The following is a 21,553-nucleotide window of genomic DNA, read 5'->3' as shown; positions in this document are numbered from 1 at the left end:
TGACCTAATGTAATCTATCAAAAATATACATAAGGAACATAAGGATTATTTTGCTAAGTCTAGTGCCCAGTGATCCAGTGGAGTCGTGTTACTTACACAAATACTTAGGGGGAGTAGAAAGGTGGGAACTCATTGACGTCCAGTATATTGACCGTGACGCTGGCTGTAGCGGAGTGTTCCAGGCTCTGACCAATAGAACACTGTGGGCCAGGGCGAGCTCCGCCTCCAGATCTAGGTTATAGGCTGTTCTGATGATAATGTAGTTTTGGATGTAAACTGTGAAATCTACTGTGTATTCATTTTCTCCTCTCCTGCCAGAATGTAAATGATAATGCTACATTGTGTGACCCAGTGTCTACACTGCTCCCCATGCACTCATTCAGCTGCACTGATGCAGACAACGACTTTCTAACAGCCACCATCACTAACGGTACTCAGTGTGAGTATGTAACTACAGAAGCTTCATGTCCATATGTGGCACAGGGGCACATCCCCCCTTCAGATTTGTGCTGAAAAAATGTATTATATATATTTTTTTGTTTTGTTTGTTTTTTCTCTCTCTGTAATGCTTCTAGTCATTAGCAATTTAATGAAGCCCAGATAAGTTCCCAATCTCCCAGCCTCATAACTAGACACCAAGAAGCCATTTCAGGGTATCAGTCAAGTTAGAGTAGCTAGCTTGTCTAACTATCTTAGCTGGCATACCTGCTGGCAAGTCTGGTAGACTTTAGAAAAGCAAGCAATAGCTAAATGCATTGAATAAGACTCACATTCCTTTCAATCTTTTACCCAGATTATAGTAGAGTTGCAAAGAAGCATTATTAGTTTCTTTTAAAAAGAGGAACCAGTCAGGAGGATACAGACAGCTAAGAGGTGTGCTTAGATATGCAGATTTTTTTAATTTGATAAATTAAGCATAATGGTTATGGCTCTAGATTGCAGGAAATCTGTTTCATGTGTTTGAAAAATGCAAAATTTCTCCCCGTTCAGACCACCCTCCAGCCATTCTCACATACTTTGTGCCCACTCATATTTTTGGGGTGCATGATGCCCCTGTGTAACGGAGTTTACTGTTTACACCAACATTCCCCAGCACACTTTCAGGCTAAGTCAGTTTAAGATTTTTTGTTAATCTAAAGTATATTATTTGTTTGCATGTTCTACACATCTGAGCATGTATGATCGCATTCATCGCAGTTGCTGCAGTGGACCGTTTTCTGATGACCAGGATGAGTCTGTTCTCCAGGAATGTGTTCTCCTATGTGGTGGATGGGGTCTATGACCACACCATGTTTGAGATCACACTCTCTGTGTCAGATGGCCTACATCTATGTAGTCCCCTGGACCAACAGTGTTCCTACTACTACTACAGTAAGATCAGCCCTGTGGAGACATGGTACACACCACTGTAACACAGTGCTGTATGTGAAGGAAAACCTTTTACAATAGGAGACCCATAAGAGACTATGATCTCTCTGCTGTCCCTCCTCACTGTAAAGTTCACAAGATCTGCTCTCCCATGGAAGCATCAAGGTTTTCGGCAGGGGTTCGGGTATTGTAACAGTCCATAATAAGTATAAGTAAGTATATTATGTATATTATGTTAATACCTATGGTTAGGGACCAAAAGACGTTCCTGAATGTCCATCGAAGGAGACAGACATAAGTGCCATTAGAGAACCAAGTTGGGAATTATAAGACATACTTGTTAAAAAGCAACGTTTACCACTAACTCACACCTTACTGTGTAATATGTTATCTGAGCATGGAAGACATGAACAAACCGAGCACAGAAGGGAGTCAAAATGGAGCCATAGAGAATGACCAGGTACATTTGGGTCGATGGTTTCCAATTGCATCCAACTAAAGATGATTTATTATATTGACAAGATAGCCAAGTGACCACTCTAACAACGGAAATGTCCTCAATGATTGAAGGCAAGTGAGATCAGGTGAGACCATTCTAGCCAATAAGAGGGCAGATACGCGTGTAAACAACAGGCACAACTAAGTAGTTTTTCTCAAAGTTGCCAGATTGCCACGTGCATCCACTTATATCAGTACATTTGTAACAGGCTAAACATTACAAAACTTCTATTCGATCAAATAAGCCTCAAGTGATTCGACACTCTCACATAGACCTGCGTACAAAAAAAGGGTTTCTCACACGGAGAGATTTTGGGCGGAGTAAATCCTCTCACTTCGCCTCTTCCTCTCTGATCCTACGAAGGATGTGGAACAGCAGGGGCTTACTTTTGGAAGTGTTTCTCCTAGGCCTCACTAGATGGCACCCTCGGTCTGTCTAAAGTGAGCATACAAGAGAAGCTGATGGTTCATTGCTTAGGAAAACTCTATAATGGGTTACAGTACAGTCTCAGCATGAGGTACAGGCTGATAGATTTAACCTGTCAATTCTGTTCTCTCAGAGATTTGATGGGAAGGCACAAGATCCAGGAAAAAGCTGTGCTTATAAACCGGTTTCAAAATGTTCTAATATTCATATTAAACAAATCATCTTCTAGAATTAATGAAAATATATTAATTCATCCAATGTTTTCAGGCCTAAATGTGAAGTAAACCTAAAACATGTTTTTGGTTAGTTTCAGGCTGCTGTTACCTGTTGAACTCTACCACAGGATAACAATGTTGGCTGTAGGGGACGTCTACCATCAACACCCTGCAGTGATCTATCTGCTGTTTACACCATCTGGTTCTGCCTGAAGAGGATTCATATGTTTGCAGTCAGGCATTTTAGCGTAATTGTGATTTCAATTACAGGTCGATGTGAAGTTTGTAATATTTGAAAAGATATACTGTATTGAATACATAATCATGCTGACATCCTGTGTTGGAGGCTACTCCTAAAGGACTATTCCTTGTGTAATTGGTCAGTTGCTCGATTAAGTTCTGGGTCCTCCAAAATATGCTAACACCTGCAAAGTCGTGATTTGTCCAAATAACCAGTGACGGAAAACCCAAACACCGGAAGTACAGCTGCTCGTTATCCTATGCATCACGTTCAGTCCCGACAGATTCTATGGTATCCCTTATGTTTGTGTAGATCTTTCCACGAGAGATTACTGTGTGTACTCATGTAGTTCTGCTCAACAATAACAATAAAAGTTGTTTTGTCTCTTCCTTTCGGCGGCTTTTTTCTCCATTGTGGGATAACGATTTATTTTGGTGGAATAAAACTATATTTGTAGTGTTATATGAACAACTTGTCCATTAGTATATGTGAAAATGAATTAAACAATGTGTAGGAAAACACGAGCAAGTGTATCAGGTGCTATTTTTATTTAAATTAAATAATCTTATAAGGACTTTTAAAGCATTTTAATATTTACCAAAAACCCTAACCTATCTCTCAATTAGATTTTGTCTTTCCTTATGAACTATTTATCCTTAAGATGGTTTGACGAAAATGGAAGAAAAACGTATGCATACAGTCGGTCGAACACTACTGATAAAAGTATATCTAAAAATCAGTTGTAAACTGAAGTGTAGGCACAAACACTGCAAAAGACATGTAAATGGTACTATAAAAAAATAACAATGTTAAGTACATATTTTAAATATCAGTTAGAATTTTTGCTATTCTTTCCCCTGGTTGTGAGGCTTTTTTTTGTTTGACTTTTTAATATTTTTTAAATTTAGATTTTCTAAAAGGAATGTTAAAATATTGTGTGCAGATTACAGAGCTAATATATCCTGTGTCATGCAAGAACAATATGCGGTTTGGCTATGAATGAGGAACATATGTAAACATTATTAAAAAAAAGCACTTCCTTTTCGATTAATATTCTCTATTCATGCCTGTGCTTCTTTAAAAAAAATTCTTATGTGATTAAAAGTTTAATGGAATTTGCACATCAGATTTTGTAAAGTAACATGAAAGCATTTAATAAAAACTCTTCCATTTTCCCCTCTAATAATTGAAAATAAACAAAAAAAACAAAAAAGACAGTAAATGTTTGATTCATGGTCTTAGCCAAAGAGTTAACAATTTTGAGCAACTGGATCAGCAATCGTTGAAATTCTGCAAGGCTCTCCGAGTTCTCAGTCTCTTAGGTGTCTTTAAAAAAATGCAGATAAAAGCAGAAATCGTGGTTGGCCAGTGCAGTCTGTCTTCCCCATCCTTCCTTCTGGTCATCAGAGCTGTTCAAGTAATCTGAGGGAAGACTGAGAGAGGGAGAGGTTAATGTATCCAAGATTCACCTTTAAGTTGCATTCAAAGAACATTAAGTGGAGGTTTCTGTACATTTACGAACAGATATATATCCGTGTGTGCATGCGTGTGTGTGAGTGTGTAGTCCATGAGCATGTGTTAGAATAGAGCACACACATTTTACTATGTGTAGCAGCTCACCTTGACTCTTCCTCAGGTTTCGCTCTAGAAGAGACCACAGTCCTTCAGGTTGTTCTTGATGATGACGTCGGTGACGGCATCAAAGACAAACTGAACGTTCTTGGTGTCGGTGGCTTGGGTGAAGTGGCTGTAGATCTCCTTGGTGTCCTTCTTCTTGTTCAGGTCCTCAAACTTGGTCTGGATGTAGGCCTGTGCCTCTTCAAATTTGTTGGGACCTGGGTATAGGAGAGGAGGTTAAGACAGGAGTGCTGTGCCCATAGAATTAGAAAGGTTGTTCTACTGAGTCAGCATGCGTCATGCCAGGAGAAAACTAGTGTCAGGTGGAGAAGTGGACCTGCTCTACCGATGGGATTCATGGGGTTTGTCAAGCTACACTATATATACAAAAGTATGGACACCACTTCAAATGAGTAGATTCGGCTATTTCAGTCTCACCAGTTGCTGATAGGTGTATAAAATCGAGCACACAGCCATGCAATCTCCATAGACAAACACTGGTAGTAGAATGGCCTTACTGAAGAGCTCAGTGACTTTTAACGTGGCACCCTCATAGGATGCCACCTTTCCAACAAGTCAGTTCATACAATTTCTGCCTTGCTAGAGCTGCCCCGGTCAACTGTAAGCACTGTTATTGTAAAGTGAAAACGTCTAGGAGCAACAATGGCTCAGCTGCGAAGTGGTAGGCAACACAAACTCACAGAACGGGACCGCTAGGTGCTGAAGCACATAGCACATAAAAATAATCTGTCCTCGGTTGCAACACTCACTACCAAGTTCCAAACTGCCTCTGGAAGCAACGTCAGCACAATCATTTTTAGTTGGGAGCTTGATGAAATGGGTTTCCATGGCCGAGCAGCTGCACACAAGCCTAAGATCACCATGAACAATGTCAAGTGTAGGCTGGAGTGGTGTAAAGCTCGCCACCATTGGACTCTGGAGCAGTGGAAAAGCGTTCTCTGGAGTGATGAATTATGCTTCACCATCTGGCAGTCCGACGGACTAAATCGGGTTTGGCGCATGCCAGGAGAACGCTACCCAAATGCATAATGCCCACTGTAAAGTTTGGTGGAGGAGGAATAATGGTCTGGGGCTGTTTTTCATGGTTCGGTCTAGGCCCCTTAGTTCCAGTTGAGGGAAAGCTTAACACTACAACATAAAATGACATACTAGACAATTCTGTGCTTCTAACCTTCTGGCAACAGTTTGGGGAAGGCCCTTTTCTGTTTCATCATGACAATGCCGCCGTGCACAAAGTGAGGTTCATACAGAACTGGTTTGTCGAGACCGGTGTGGAAGAACTTGACTGGCCTGCACAGAACCCTGACCAATACTCCATCGAACACGTTTGGGATGAATTGGAACGCCGACTGCGAGCCAGGGCTAATCACCCAACATCAGTGCCCGACCTGACTAATGCTCTTGTGCCTGAATGGAAGTCACCGCAGCAATGTTCCAACATCTAGTGGAAAGCCTTCCCAGAAGAGTAGAGACTATTATTGAGGCAAAGGGGGGACCAACTCCATATTAATGCCCATGATTTTGGAATGAGATGTTTGATGAGCAGGTGTCCACATACTTTTGGTCATGTAGTGTATACATCTTGCCACTAGATTTCTTCTACTGGTAAAAACTATACCTCCTCCTAGTCTAACATGAGAATGTCAACATACAAACACTGCCAACTACAAGAGAATATGGAACATTCAGGGGATGCAGAGTTCTGGTCTTACCAGAGTACTCTGGGAAGCAGATGGTCAGGGGACTGTGGGTGATCTTCTTCTCAAACAAATCCTTCTTGTTGAGGAACAGGATGATGGAGGTCTCTGTGAACCACTTGTTGTTGCAGATGGAGTCAAACAGCTTCATGCTCTCGTGCATACGGTTCTATGGAGAGATGGAAAGAGAGAGAGCAAGGGAGGGAGGAAGGGAATGAAAACAAAACATTATTTCATTCCAGTTGATCCAGACAACTCAAAATGAATGTGAAGCAATTTCCTTTAGAAATAAAATATCATTTAAAGTGATAAGAGAGATCTAATCAGTGGCACTTAAAGGACAACAGTGCTCTGCCTCCTCACCATCTCCTCATCCTCAGCCAGCACCAGATCATAGGCACTCATGGCCACACAGAAGATGATGGCTGTGACTCCCTCAAAGCAGTGGATCCACTTCTTCCTCTCAGAACGCTGGCCACCCACGTCAAACATCCTGCAGGAACACAAGGAGACAGTTAGGGTCCCCATTTTACTGGCGTTTACTAGTGGTGCCGTATGCCCACCCACAACCCCCAGATCAACCTCTAGTCTAGCCCTGTCACTCCTTTGATGTGTGCAGATTTGGAATAAGTGGATAGGTGTAAACAATATGGTGCTGGCTCCCCCTCAACGTTTTACGTTTTTTACATTATCTTCCCCAATGTTGCTTAAACCTATTTGGTCTATTTGGATCTGGAAACACAGGAGGGGATGTTTTCTGCAGGGCCATTCATGACCTCCGTATTGGGATCTATAATTACACCAAAAACATGTAAGCACCATGATGATTTGACATTCCTGGAGGAGCTCCCAATCTCCATTAATTAACTCAGGCTGGGCCTGGAGGAGAGGGGAGGCCTGAGGGTATCTCTGTAGTCAGAGCAGCTAGCCTTCCTCTGGGGACCTTCTCTCTCCATGTGCACTGCAGTCACTCTGCCTCCTCTCAGTCTCTACCGCTCTCTCTCTCTCCCCATCTGTCTCTCTTTCTCTCGGTCTCTCTTTATGTCTCTCTCTCTCTGTCTCCATTGGGCAAGACCCTTCGCTGGACAGACCCTGGCATTTTGTTGGTATATTGGTACAGTGACATTGCCGTGGTTACGAGGCAGGCAGGCTGCAGACGGACGGGTCTGAGCCGCTGAGGGAGGCGATCTGGTAATGTTTGTTTGTTGACACGATTGAGCCAAGCATTACTTTTCATGAGGACATCGACCAACCCACAGACCGGGCACGTGGGTGAGATGAGAGGATGCCCACTTCCCAGTTCCAGTCTGGGTTGTAGAACCCATCTGAGATATTTACTAATCACCACCACCAAGGAAGTTGCATTTCAAAACATGGAGAATAATAATAAATACTGAGACCGTGGCATGGAAGTCTGATGTTTGTCAAATAGCAGACAGACTATCAGTTTAGTTGTTGTACCGGCAGCCCTGCCAGAAATTCAGCTGATATTTGTGTGAAGTTCCTATGTAATGGAGTGCTACTATGCTATGTGTTGGCAGGCTGTGTAAGTACAGCTCATTACCACAGGGCTGTAATGTTCAGGGCTGTAATGAGTAGTACTCACCTCAACAGGGCTCTCATCAGCTTTAATATCACTCACTGTAACCTGATTCCATCAGACCAGATAAACACTAGCTATCACTGCTGCAGGGCAGGCAGGGGGCGTTCTGTTATTTAGACAGCCTTGTGCACGCACACACGTTTTGATTTCCAGTGCTTTGAAAATAGTGTATCCTGACTCCATTTGGAAGCCTCTATTCCATTTGATGTGTAAAAGTGGTGGGGGTATTGAGATTTAAACAGGAATTTCCTCAGTATTTTATAATTAAGACATGGATAGACGACTGAGAAATAGTTCTGTTATCAAGGATAAGGAGTAATGGAGGCATGGACCCAATTCTCACATTCAAATGAACATGGATTTCTGAAGCCACCGCCAGTGAACACGTCAACTAGTCCATCAACACTCTCACACAACCTTCCCACCATACACACCGAGGCACACACAAACTAACAGCACACACAGAAACAGAGAGGTTATTTTGTGTTTGGGCAATGATACGAGCAGGGGGTTCAAAATGAATCACGCACGCACTAGTACGTCAGCGGTCCACTCACTTAAAGTGCAGGTCTTTGAAGGTGAAGTGTGTCTCCACGATGCCGGTGGTCTTGACTCTGGTCCGCAGCACGTCCTGCTGTGTGGGGATGTAGTCTGCTTTGGCTATCCTCTCCAGATCATTCAGGTAGCTGACAGGGACAACACACGTCAGAATACAGATACACACAACTGTCAGATTAAAAACCAGGTGGACCCTCACAAAGCCTAGGGTCACAGGGCTCCAACTCTGCACCACTGGTGTGGCCACGTTGTTAATGGTATTGGTGCTATCTGTTTATTTAACCATCATCAATATAAACTCACCACTAAGTGGATAGAGACCCGTCAGTTTCTATTTGCTTGACTATCTGAAGTGCCCAATCTATGGTGGATACGATACACATCAGCACTCAATCTGCCAGGAGATGCCGACAGGCTGACTCAACACATTTACACACACAAATGACAATGGCATTTGATCCCTGGAAAACCATCTGATTGCGCCTGTTGAGAGAGAAAACAATTGTGCTCATCATCGTGCTGCAGACAGCCAGGGCAGCGGGCCCTGTCAGATACTGTCAGATTCTTCTCATGTGGCGTCAGCCGGTCAGCCAGAAGGTAATTCAATGTTTTTTAAGGCCTTAAATTCCTGGCAATAAAGCTTTGTTTGGAAACAGCTGTCTGTTCATTTATTTAGCAGCAGCAGCCCGTTACGTTATTTGAATACAGAGGACACTTCCTGGCTGTCTGACGCCACTTCCTGGCCCTCTGACGCCTCTATCTGAATGGCTGGGTGGAGACGGGTGATGGGAGGCTGGGACTAGTGGGTGATATGGGCTTCACATTTTGGATCAAATCAATGGCTCAACATTTTACTCACACAGTTATTCTTCTGCCTTACAAAGATGTTCTGGAGGGTGTGCCTCGTCACTGTATGGTACCATCAGCCACCGTCATGTTCACCTATCATTGGACTACAGACTGACACGATTTACCACCCTCACAATCTCAGGTTCCCTCTGTGTTTATACCTGCAGAGGTTGAGTTCTAGAGACTGTTCTATAAACTGTGTGCCCTGAGCTGAGGTTTACACAAATGATTGTACATCAATATCGTGGCACAGCGTTTCATCACAAAACAAAGTGTTCGTGTTCGCTGTAATCCTGCCTAAAACAAGTCTGTGCGTGTATTAAAAGTGTTCTCCACACACACTCCTTTCTTCATCACAAACCAACGTCTCTGATTGAAGGATTCTAATCCCACGCCCTACAGAGAAAGGCCTCCTTTGTTGTGAGGGATTCACATATTGAAACATTGCTTAATATGAGCTTTCGATTTCTAGTATCCAGAGCTTAATTGAATCCTGTGGGCTTACAGTTACAATTTACAAACCCTCCTCCCCCTGTACCTCCTCCCTCTAACAGTGGTTAAACATTATTGTGGTTATTAGCTCTATGCTTTGATTCATTTGCTCATGGATTTGGCCTTTGGAGAGGAGGTGAGTTACAGTAGTGGAGTGAGTGATTCTAGCCTGCTGAGAGGGGATCGGGCCTCTCCCTGTGCTCTGAGATAGATGACAGTCTGGAGGCTGATATTGTTGAAGCACACAGGAAGTCTCTCTAACTACAGTAGTCAAAGTGCTCTGGAGAGGCCTGATGAAATAATGTAAATCCTCGTCACCGCCTCCACAACCTCTTGGGGGTCATCACAACAGTACACCTACCAGAAAGCCTGAGCTTTAATAAGAGCAGCGCGAGTGAGCGAGCTAGGGATTAAAAAGTTATGATTAGACTTGGTAATACAAAAAGGGGGAGAGGGAACAATATCGCTCCCTCTGCTCGTTTAATATTTAGCGGATGCCAGGCAATCATTTTGTGACACACTATCCTGTCGTGCATTTTAGAGCCCATTTCCTTGGCACCATGCAATCTCACCAAGAGGCCTTGTGTCTAATGGACTCGCCTAAGAACAAGTACAACAATCTCCCTCTGTTGCAGGTGGGGATACATGCACAAGTGGTTTTCCAGTCACATAGATGGTGAGTATATCAGGAATAGTGGAATCAGGGGATGTGTTGTGTTTTCTCAACATTTCCATATAGAGTGATTGAGGGGCCATGTGGGCCCCGGTGATAAGGGACTCTAGCCTACACCACGCTACAGCAGCACTGGGTAGAGAGAGCCTTGCAGTATTAGTGTGTTTTCTTTCATCATTAGACCAACAACTTAGCACTAGATTACACTGACGGAGCATTACATTACATGGACTCAGTTAAAGGCCTCAATGTTAATGAGCGACTCTGTGGAGAGGCTCCAGACAGAGCTGACAGCCTGCGGCGTGCAGGCCGGCTGTGTTGGGGTCAGACATTAGAAGCATGACTAGACCTAAATGGAAGTGACATGAGACCTGTTTTTGTTCTACATAGAGGAATACTTACAATGGGAGTCACTATAAAGGACTAACCTGGGACAATAGCATAGCCTTACACTGTAGCATCTGTTGACTGGTCGCTGTGAGAACCAGAGCACAGAACCTTGAATCTGGGCGCAGAGATGCATAGCACTGCTGGTTTCAGGGACAGACTCAGAGCTGGGACACCAGGTGAGTGATCTCTCTGGATAATCAATGACATTGATCAAGAGCCAGGTAGAGTAGAACAGAAAAGCAGCAGTACTGCAGACCTCGAGCCAGGATTTTAATAGCCCTGGACTAAAGGCTGCAACCAGGCTTGACATGGTCGGTTCCAAACACACACTGCCACCAATCCCTGGATACCCCAGTGACTCCCTCATTCAGGCTACATTTTCCTGATGGCTGCCTCATGGCCAGCAGAGAGGGAGAAGTAGGGAAAGAGGGAGGAGGGAAAGAGGGAGTGACTGCATATGTGAGCAGTCACTGTGAAACCACAATGTCCTCCACCCTGACTTCAGAGCTCCCGCTGCTATTCAGTGGCATTTCCATGCTATTTCCACACACAGAGGGACAGGACAGGACAGCTCTACTAGCGTGGGAGCTGAGCAGGCTGTCCCAATGCAGTCAGACTTTGGACACAGAGAACTACACAGAGGTTTCAGAACAGAACTAAAACTACATTCAGACCCATCTCCAGAAATATTGTTGGTAAGCTAAATCAAAGGAAAGACATTTTAGAACATCAAATGGAACTATTAAATGAACACCATCTGCAGTTAGAAGATAGCATTTGCTTGTCTCTTTTCACCTCTAATTTGTCTTGGCCATAAAAAAAATCTAACACCATAAAAAACATATTCAGGCTGGGGACTATACAGGTGAATTAAAAACCGCTCTCTAAAACAAGCATAAGTCATCCATTTGTAAACAACATGTTGGTTGTTTCTTAACTATCTAGAAGAAAAAGAAACGCACACCTATTAAGGCGAGGTGCTGGCTAGCGGAGTAGAAAACTTGAAAATAAGGGAGAGCCGCACACTCTAGGAGCTCAGATGCAAAAATGTAATATCCAACGTTTCATCAAGACAGCTTGGCTGTCGAAACGTTGGTTATACATTTTTTGCATCTGAGCTCCTAGAGTGTGCGGCTCTCCCTTATTTTCAGGTCATTTCTTAACTCCCATCATCAAAGTGGATTGATCCAATCTATTATCTCAGGAACTGGTCCTCTCTTCAGAAATTGATTCGGGGGAAATTAGGTTTGTGTAAATTCCTGGAAGTTTAGAGTCAGAATAACCCCCATTAATAAACCAATTGGTTTCTAAACAAAGCGATAACACAGCGCAAGCAGCCTTGATCTCTTAATCCCCTTAAGATATAGATGGGAGACCGAGGGGGGACAGGAGGAGGGAATTTTGGAGTCACTGTGGTGTGAAGCCATTAGAATCAGAGCTTACTGATCTACTGTGATGCTGCTGCTTCCCCAAAACTCCCCCTGATTGCTTTGCCCCCAGATTCAGAAGGTAAATCCAGTAAAATCCCAGCCCAGCCTACTTCAACAGAACCCATTAAGGTTTGTGATCTAGGAGGGGCACATGGAGAGTGGCTGAGCTAATGGTACTATGGCATTGAGGAGTACACCACATCAGTCACTGCCTTTATCAATAAGTGTATCGAGAACGTTGCCCCCACAGTGACCGTACGTACATACCCCAACCAGAAGCCAAAGATTACAGGCAACATTCGCACTGAGCTAAAGGGTAGAGCTACCGCTTTCAAGGTGCAGGACTCTAACCTGGAAGCTTATAAGAAATCCTGCTATGCCCTCTGACGGACCATCAAACAGGCAAAGCGCCAATACAGGACTAAGATTGAATCGTACTACACCGGCTCCGATGCTCATCGGATGTAGCAGGGCCTGCAAACTATTACAGACTACAAAGGGAAGCACAGCCGCGAGCTGCCCAGTGACATGATCCTACCAGACGAGCTAAATAACTTCTATGCTTGCGTCCAGGCAAGTAACACTGAAACATGCATGAGAGCATCAGCTGTTCCGGACGACTGTGTGATCAAGCTCTCAGTAGCCGACGTGAGTAAGACCTTTAAACAGGTCAACATTCACAAGGTCGCTGGGCCAGACGGATTACCAGGACATGTGCTCCGGGCATGTGCTGACAAACTGGCAGGTGCCTTCATTGACATTTTCAACATGTCCCTGATTGAGTCTGTAATACCAACATGCTTCATGCAGACCACCATAGTCCTTGTGCCCAAGAGCACTAAGGTATCCTTCCAAAATGACTACAGACCCGTAGCACTCATATCTGTAGCCATAAAGTCCTTTGAAAGGCTGGTAATGGCCCACATTACAACCATTATCCCAGAAACCCAAAACTCACTAATTTGCATATCGCTCAAACAGATCCACAGATGATGCCATCTCTATTGCACTGCACACTGCCCTTTCCTACCTGGACAAAAGGAACACCTACGTGAGAATGCTATTCATTGACTACAGCTCAGAGTTCAACACCATAGTGCCCTCAAAGCTCATCACTAAGCTAAGGATCCTGGGACAAACAATTCCCTCTGCAACTGGATCCTGGACTTCCTGACAGGCCGCCCCCAGGTGGTGTGGGTAGGTTGCAACACATCTACCACGCTGATCTTCAACACTGGAGACCCTGAGGGGTGCGTGCTCAGTCCCCTCCTGTACTCCCTGTTCACCCACGACTGAATGGCCAGGCATGACTCCAATACCATCCTTAAGTTTGCAGACGACAACAGTGGTAGGCCTGATCACCGACAACAATGAGACAACCTATAGGGAGGACGTCAGAGACCTGGTCGTGTGGTGCCAGAATAACAACATATCCCTCAACGTGATCAAGACTAAGGAGATGATTGTGGACTACAGGAAAAGGAGGACCGAGCACGCCCCCATTCTCATCAACGGGGCTGTAGTGGAGCAGCTTGAGAACTTCAAGTTTCTTGGTGTCCACATCACCAACAAACTAGAATGGTCCAAACACACCAAGACAGTCGCGAAGAGGACACGACAAAACCTATTCTCCCTCAGGAGACTGAAAAGATTTGTCATGGGTCCTCAGATCCTCAAAAGGTTCTACAGCTGCAACATCAAGAGCATCCTGACTGGTTGCATCACTGCCTGGTAAGGCAACTGCTCGGCCTCCTTCCTCTGACACCAGGCGGTGTCAGAGGAAGGTCCTAAAAATTGTCAAAGACAAAAGGCCAAAAGGCTTCTCAACAGCTTTTACCTCTGAGCCATAAGACTCCTGAACAGGCAATCAAATGGCTACCTGGACTATTTGCATTACGCTGCTGCTACTCTGTTCATCATCTATGCATAGTCACTTTAACTATACATTCATGTACATACAGTTGAAGTCGGAAGTTTACATATACTTAGGTTGAAGCCATTAAAACTTGTTTTTCAACCACTCCACAAATTTCTTGTTAAGAAACTATAGTTTTCGCAAGTCGGTTAGGACATCTACTTTGTGCATGACACAAGTCATTTTCCAACAATTGTTTACAGACAGATTATTTCACTTATAATTCACTGTATCACAATTCCAGTGGGTCAGAAGTTTACATACACTAAGGTGACTGTGTTTTTAAACAGCTTGGACAATTCCAGAAAATTGTCATGGCTTTAGAAGCTTCTGATAGGCTAATTGACATCATTTGAGTCAATTGGAAGTGTACCTGTGGATGTATTTTAAGGCCTACCTTCAAACTCAGTGCCTCTTTGCTTGACATCATGGGAAAATCAAAAGAAATCAGCCCAAAATAATTGTTGACCTCCAGAAGTCTGGTTCATCCTTGAGAGCAATTTCTAAACGCCTGAAGGTACCACGTTCATCTGTACAAACAATAGTATGTAAATATAAACACCATGGGACCACGCAGCTGTCATATCGCTCAGGAAAGAGATGCGTTCTGTCTCCTAGAGATGAACGTACTTTGGTGCGAAAAGTGAAACTCAATCCCAGAACAGCAGCAAAGGACCTTGTGAAGATTCTGGAGGAAACAGGTACAAAAGTATCTATATCCACAGTAAAACGAGTCCTATATCGACATAAGCCGAAAGGCCGCTCAGCAAGGGAGAAGACACTGCTCCAAAACCCGCCATAAAAAAGCCAGACTACGGTTTGCAACAGCACATGGGGACAAAGATCGTACTTTTTGGAGAAATGTCCTCTGGTCTGATGAAACAAAAATAGAACTGTTTGGCCATAATGACCATCATTATGTTTGGAGGGAAAAAGGGGGGCGCTTGCAAGGCGAAGAACACCATCCCAACCATGAAGCACGGGGGTGGCAGCATCATGTTGTGGGGGTGCTTTGCTGCAGGAGGGATTGGTGCACTATACAAAATAGATGGCATTATGAGGAAGTAAAATTATGTGGATATATTGAAGCAACATCTCAAGACATCAGTCAGGAAGTTAAAGCTTGGTCGCAAATGGATCTTCCAAATGGACAATGACCGCAAGCATACTTCCAAAGTTGTGGCAAAATGGCTTAAGGACAACAAAGTCAAGGTACTGGAGTGGCCATCACAAAGCCCTGACCTCAATCCCATAGAAAATTTGAGGGCAGAACTGAAAAAGGGTGTGTGAGCAAGCAGGCCTACAAACCTGACTCAGTTACACCAGCTCTGTCAGGAGGAATGGGCCAAAATTCACCCAACTTATTGTGGGAAGCTTGTGGAAGGCTACCCGAAATGTTTGACCCAAGTTAAACAATTTAAAGGTAATGCTACCAAATACTAATTGAGTGTATGTAAACTTCTGACCCACTGGGAATGTGATGAAAGAAATAAAAGCTGAAATAAATCATTATCTCTACTATCATTCTGACATTTCACATTCTAAAAATAAAGTGGTGATCCTAACTGACCTAAAACAGGGAATTTTTACTTGGATTAAATGTCAGGAATTGTGAAAAACTGAGTTTAAATGTATTTAGCTAAGGTGTATGTAAACTTCAGATTTCATCGGTAATCCCTCAATTAGCCCGACTAACCGGTGCCCATGCACATTGACTCTGTACCGCCTCGCTACTGCTATTTTAACTGTCATTGAACTTTTTTTTGCACTGTTGGTTAGGGCTTGTAAATTAGCATTTACCTGTAAGGTCTACACCTAAAGTATTCGGAGCACATGACAAATAAATTTTGATTTGATGGTCTTCCAAAAGTTACATTCTTACAGAGTGTGAATAAGTTACAGGTAGGCCATTAAGGTTTTTGTAGTTTCCCAAAAATGTTTTAAAAGTTAGAAATCACATATCAAAATTGCATATCTTGCATATCTTTGGGTACAGCCTTACAGGTACTATATGGTAACATGGAGAAGAGGAGGAACATGACAAGGTAGACTATGAGCCTGGCAGAGGTACGTAGCCAAGTGGGCAGAGTGGTGTTGGTCGTTACTCACTAGGCAGCCGAGTCGTTGAGCTGGTACTCGCGGGCGCGCGTAAAGCAGCCCTGCACCCCTCCGTCGCCCCACAGCCTCTGCATGGCGTTCGATAGGTCGTCTGGCAGGATGCCCTGCTCCTCAGCAGCCCCTGAGAGGGCAAACAGCTGGCGGGCATCGTCCTGGAGGCGACACAGACACACACAGGGTTAGGAATGAGTCAGACCAAGTGGAACAGACAAGAGACCTTAACTAATCAACGTTAATATACTTGGCCATGGTAAAGCAGACAGTAATAGATCAGGTCTCACAAGGTCAATTAGACTGGAGGACACAATTAGACAGTCTGCACTACAAACAGAAGAGCCATTAAACACAGTAATCATACCTATCCACTGGAGAGACTGTCGTCACTCTTTCTCAGAGCTCTGTGTGCGCGTGCGTGTGTGTCTGTGTGTATTCGAGCAAGCCATACAGGTGACTCATCATTCAGAGTAGCCACAGGGGAGCACCCCAGGGTACAGCACCCCTCTGGAAGGGTCCATGAGAACAGGATGACTGAGGTCATTATACCTGTAGACACAGGCAGGTTTCCGCCAGGTCTCAGCCCTGACTTACACACAGAATGTGGTGTAGGGCTTTCCCCTAGCATGGTCCCACACTGACACAAGCACACAGAGCATGAGAAGGCCCTATTACACAGCTCCCACATCGGCTTAGTGCACTGCCCACAAAACCCTCTTGACCATCCCTCCATGCATCTATGCTTTCCAGGGAAAAGATGGACAAACTCCTAAAGCTGCATTGACTGAGAAGAGACATAAATTCCATACAGCTGGTTAACCTGTGTCTGCCCAGTCCACCCCCAGTCTAACCCAGTCCAGCCCATTAACTGGTTAATAAGTGATGGAGGGAGTTCTAAGAAGAGGAATCAAAACAAATACACCAGGTGATCTCAAGGCCTCTTTAAAGTAGCTCACAGGAATAGTGTGTGTACTTGAGTGAGTGTATTGTGTGGTAATTAAAGTCTGTGATAAACAGACTCGTTTTTTGGTGACTGAAGGAGGATGTTCTGTATCGTGTCAAGACTATGACACCTGAGCCCACCTCCTCCCTTCAAGAGCCCTTAAGGTGTGCACAATAAGAGAGAACAGTATGGTGTGTATAGGTGGCAAAATTAAATTCCCTGGTTTTCCAGTAATCCTGGTTGGAGGATTACGGTTTTCCCTCCTGATTGCAGAAATCCTCCAAACCGGATTTCTGGAAAACCTGGGATTTTTTTGAAAAGTAACCGGAATTTCACAACACTAAGTGTGTAAATGAAAACTAGGGCAGATCTCTGTTGTTACATTAAGTCAAATACTTTAAACAGCTAATCTACAGAACATGTAATAAACTAAAGTATCAGGCCAAGAGAGTAAGACACCAGTACATTTTGAGTAGCACTCCCTCTTACAGTCTCACCCCTGGGGAGCTGCTTTGTAAAGGAAGTTAGCATGGCTGACTTAACCGCTGCAGCAGTGAATACACCTGATAGATATACTGAGAGCCCTGCCCCCTTCAGCACTACACAGTCACTGGGAGTGTATTAGATGAGCAAGCTGTAGTGTGTGTGTGTGTGTGTGTGTACAGATTGGTCTGAGACAAGAATAAGCCTACAGCCCATTCCTACTCCATCATTATTAACACCTAAATTACTTAACAAAAGGCCTATCTCAATAGGCATGGGTGCTGTACATTGGTAGTGAATGAGATGCATTAGTCCCATACAATGTAAATCACTTTATCAACCACCATGTATAAAGACAGAACAACTATTCACCTAAATGAAATAGAAAGGTATGGCCGGCCAGGTCTAACACTTACTATGATACATCCAAATCTACTGCTTCACAAAGCAATCTTAAGCAACATCCCTCACTCCAGATATTGGGACAGTTCATCAGTCACATGCTAGGTATACGAATGAGTGTTTCCTCTTCAAGCTTCCTTGTCTCCAGAGCCATATATCTAAATACATGGCTCTGCTTAGAGCTAGTAGAGCAGCATAATCCACAAAGCCCATTGTTGGAGAATGCAGCCTGTCTTACGGTGTAACAACATTATCATTCTGAATTCATTATGACAATCAGGTTAAGTTATAATATATAACACTGAATTAGTTTCACCGCTGTGAAGTTTTGATTTCGTTTTTTTTTTATATCATTTTGAGAGACACCAACAGACCTGCAGAGATTTGTAGCAGGAATATGTCTTGCAGAGCTAGCTACCTCCAATAAACCAACTGTGACACATACCAGCAGGAGAACTCTTCCCTCGCCATACCTCCTCTGCACAGGAAAGTAACACTGGCAAGTAGTACAAAATAACGTCTTTATCTCAACACTTGATCAAATCCAAAATTGGACTTGGTCGAGAGAGTGAGCAGATGGCTCACTTAATAATACTTCTGTTAGGTTGGTAATATAAAGAACAGGAAAATATTTCATAAGATTCCTATTTGCATAGAGAGGAAGTGTAAATCCTGTTTGGGAGAGACATGGGGGGCATGACTATAACAACACATGGATCGTTTTTTTTTATTGTTGTGTCATATCTCTCAGTAGTTCCCATGGGGAGACAGGCAGCTTAGCTCTGCAGTGGTCCCCCTAGTCTAATGATACACATGGGCAGCAGGACTGAGTACACATGGCGCATCACTGTATGGCACACACGCCGCCTCAAACAAGGTCTAGGAGGCTATACTACTCGAAACTCTAAACTGTCTGGAGGCTATTGTCACTTAGCACTTCAGGAAGAAGAGATACTTCAGCATAGATAATTTCCCCCGTCTCATTTCAGACAGATTAGAGCTGGACTAGAGAAGAGGGATAAAGTGAAGAAGTCTGTTTTATGAGTAGAGTGGGAGCAGTTCAAGGGCTGGTTGGCTTTTGGAGCAGCAGTGGGGTGTATGCAGAGAGAACAGTGGCTGCTCAGGTGGATGCACTCAGACACGTGTGTGTGTGTGTCTTACCGCTCGAGCGGCCACTTCGTAGTCGATCTTGAGGTTAGCCATTGCCTTGATGATGGCCATGATTGACTGGATGGTGTTGCTGTAGACCACAGCTCTGTACTGTTTACACTCTTCTTCTGAGTAGCCATCCTCATGGATGATCCTGACAGACACAGGGGAGAGAGAGTCGGAGGGTCATTTAAACAGGAGGGAGAGAGGAGGTGGGTCATTTAAACAGGAGGGAGAGAGGAGGTGGGTCATTTAAACAGGAGGAAGAGAGAAGGTGGGTCATTTAAACAGGAGGGAGAGTGGTGGGTCATGCAATCTCCATAGCCAAGCGTCGGCTGGAATGGTGTGGAAGAACTTGACTGGCCTGCACAGAGCCCTGACCTCAACCCCAACGAACACCTTTGGGATGAATTGGAATGCCGACTGCGAGCCAGGCCTAATCGCCCATCATCAGTGCCTGACCTCCCTAATGCTCTTCTGGCTGAATGGAAGCAAGTCCCTACAGCAATGTTCCAACATCTAGTGGAAAGATTTACCAGAAGAGTGGAGGCTGTTATAGCAGCAAATGGGGGACCACTTCCATATTAATGCCCATGATTTTGGAATGAGATGTTCAACGAGCTGGTGTCCATATACTTTTGGTCATCTAGTGTATGTGCAGATATTTACACCATGTCATTGCTCTCTCTCTCGCTCTACTGTGAGTGCATAATGAGCCTCTTGCTAGGTGTCACTCATATGGCGAGGGGTTGAAGCTTATTGGCTGAAACTCAAATTGCTAAGGGGCTGGCCCACATGGGGGAAAATGTAGGGAAAATGGTGCAGCACAGCTTCCAGAAAACAGTCGCTTTCAATCTAGGGATTTCGTGGCTAATTGAGGTTAAACAGTAATTCCGCTCATATATTATGCATGTGTGAAAGCTGGAGGTTTAAAAAATACTTACTAGTCGCCAAAGTTTCGGAACATGTATTTAATAATTGAAACAAGTACTATCTACTTTAATCATTGGCTGTACTATGCATACTGAATACCTCAGTTCAGACTGATGTTACTGGTCTGTGGGGGAAGCTCAGGTCTCTGCTGAGAGAACACTACAACGAAAACAAATAGATGGAGGAGGGAAACGGAAAAAATATGTTGATAGTAAGAAGTGGCCAGGCCAAGACAGGAGCTCCTACGCTATGAAACAAATATTTTACCCCGTCTAGTCACACCAATTCCCCTTGGGAGCATGGACTGGGCCCTGCGGTGAGGCATTCTCAATCAAACTAATTGGAATGCAAGGGAGCGTGCTAGGATGAAGGCCAAATGGACTTAAAGAATTTATTTAATGTTTTTACCTTTATTTAACTAGGCAAGTCAGTTAAGAACAAATTCTTATTTTCAGCAGATTTTCACCTTGTCAGCTCAGGGATTCGATATTGCAACCTTTCGGTTACTAGTCCAACACTCTAACCACTAGGCTACCTGCCGCCCCATGAGCCAACATAAGTGTTTTTTCTCAGTTACAATTCAGCGGAGACAACACACCAAAGCGCCACGCTGGCTGGGTAGGTTGGAGGTGAACCAGGGAGACTTATTTGTTTAAAGTCATGTTCAATTTCCCCAAAATGTAAAATAACTAGATTTCATGCCGAAACAGACATTTCCTAGATGAGACTGCAAATTCATAATGGTAATAGTCAAGAAGAACCACAGCAGAATTAATTTTAAGTTACATTTTGAAATTCCAAGCAAATCATGATGTAGCCTTTTCCTTGTTAGTGGAGCCCTCAAGTTATTTATACTAAAGGCAATTATACTGACCAAAAATATAAAACGTAACATGCAACAATTTTACTGATTTAAAGTTCATATAAGGAAATCAGTCAACTGAAATGAATTAATTAGGCCCTAATTTATGGATTTCACATGACTGGGCAGGGGTGCAGCCATCGGTGGGCCTGGGAGGGCATAGGCCCACCCACTGGGGAGCCAGACCCAGCCAATCAGAATCTTTTTTTTCCCCACAAAAGGGCGTTATTACAGTCAGATGATCCCGCAAGTGAAGAAGCCGGATGTGGAGGTCCTGGGCTGGCGTGGTTACACGTGGTCTGCGGTTTTAAGGCCAGTTGGACGTATTGCCAAATTCTCTAAAAAGATGTTAGAGGTGGCTTATGGTAGAGAAATGAACATTAAATTCTCTGGCAACAGCTCTGTTGGACATTCCTGCAGTCAGCATGCCAATTGCACGCTCCCTAAAAACTTAAGATCTGTGGCATTGTGTTGTGTGACAAAACTGCACATTTTAGAGTGGCCTTTTATTGTCCCCAACACAAGGTGCACCTGTGTAATGATCGTGCTGTTTAATCAGCTTCTTGATATGCCACACCTGTCAGGTGGATGGATTATCTTGGCAAAGGAGAAATGCTCACTAATGGGGATGTAAACAAATGTGTGCACAAAATTGGAGCGAACATTTCTGGGATC

General features: G+C 44.0%; 1 protein-coding gene across 1 annotated transcript in view; it reads right to left on the bottom strand.

Moving 5' to 3' along the window:
* Positions 1-1,839: 1,839 nt before the first annotated feature.
* LOC115150537 (guanine nucleotide-binding protein G(i) subunit alpha-2) overlaps positions 1,840-21,553 on the bottom strand; it is a 92,788-nt gene continuing 73,074 nt past the window's right edge. The window contains exons 3-9 of the mRNA XM_029693945.1: positions 19,096-19,237; positions 16,104-16,264; positions 8,245-8,373; positions 6,448-6,577; positions 6,100-6,253; positions 4,370-4,584; positions 1,840-4,182 (exon numbers count right to left, since the gene is read on the bottom strand). Of these exons, the coding sequence (XP_029549805.1) occupies positions 4,394-4,584; positions 6,100-6,253; positions 6,448-6,577; positions 8,245-8,373; positions 16,104-16,264; positions 19,096-19,237 (907 nt within the window). The 3' untranslated portion in view covers positions 1,840-4,182; positions 4,370-4,393. The remainder of the gene's footprint in view (positions 4,183-4,369; positions 4,585-6,099; positions 6,254-6,447; positions 6,578-8,244; positions 8,374-16,103; positions 16,265-19,095; positions 19,238-21,553) is intronic.

This window comes from Salmo trutta, chromosome 16 (genome assembly GCF_901001165.1).
Source record: "Salmo trutta chromosome 16, fSalTru1.1, whole genome shotgun sequence".
In the NCBI taxonomy this organism is placed as follows: domain Eukaryota; kingdom Metazoa; phylum Chordata; class Actinopteri; order Salmoniformes; family Salmonidae; genus Salmo; species Salmo trutta.
Note: the sequence above shows the minus strand (reverse complement) of the source record. Positions and strands in the feature narration are given on the sequence as shown.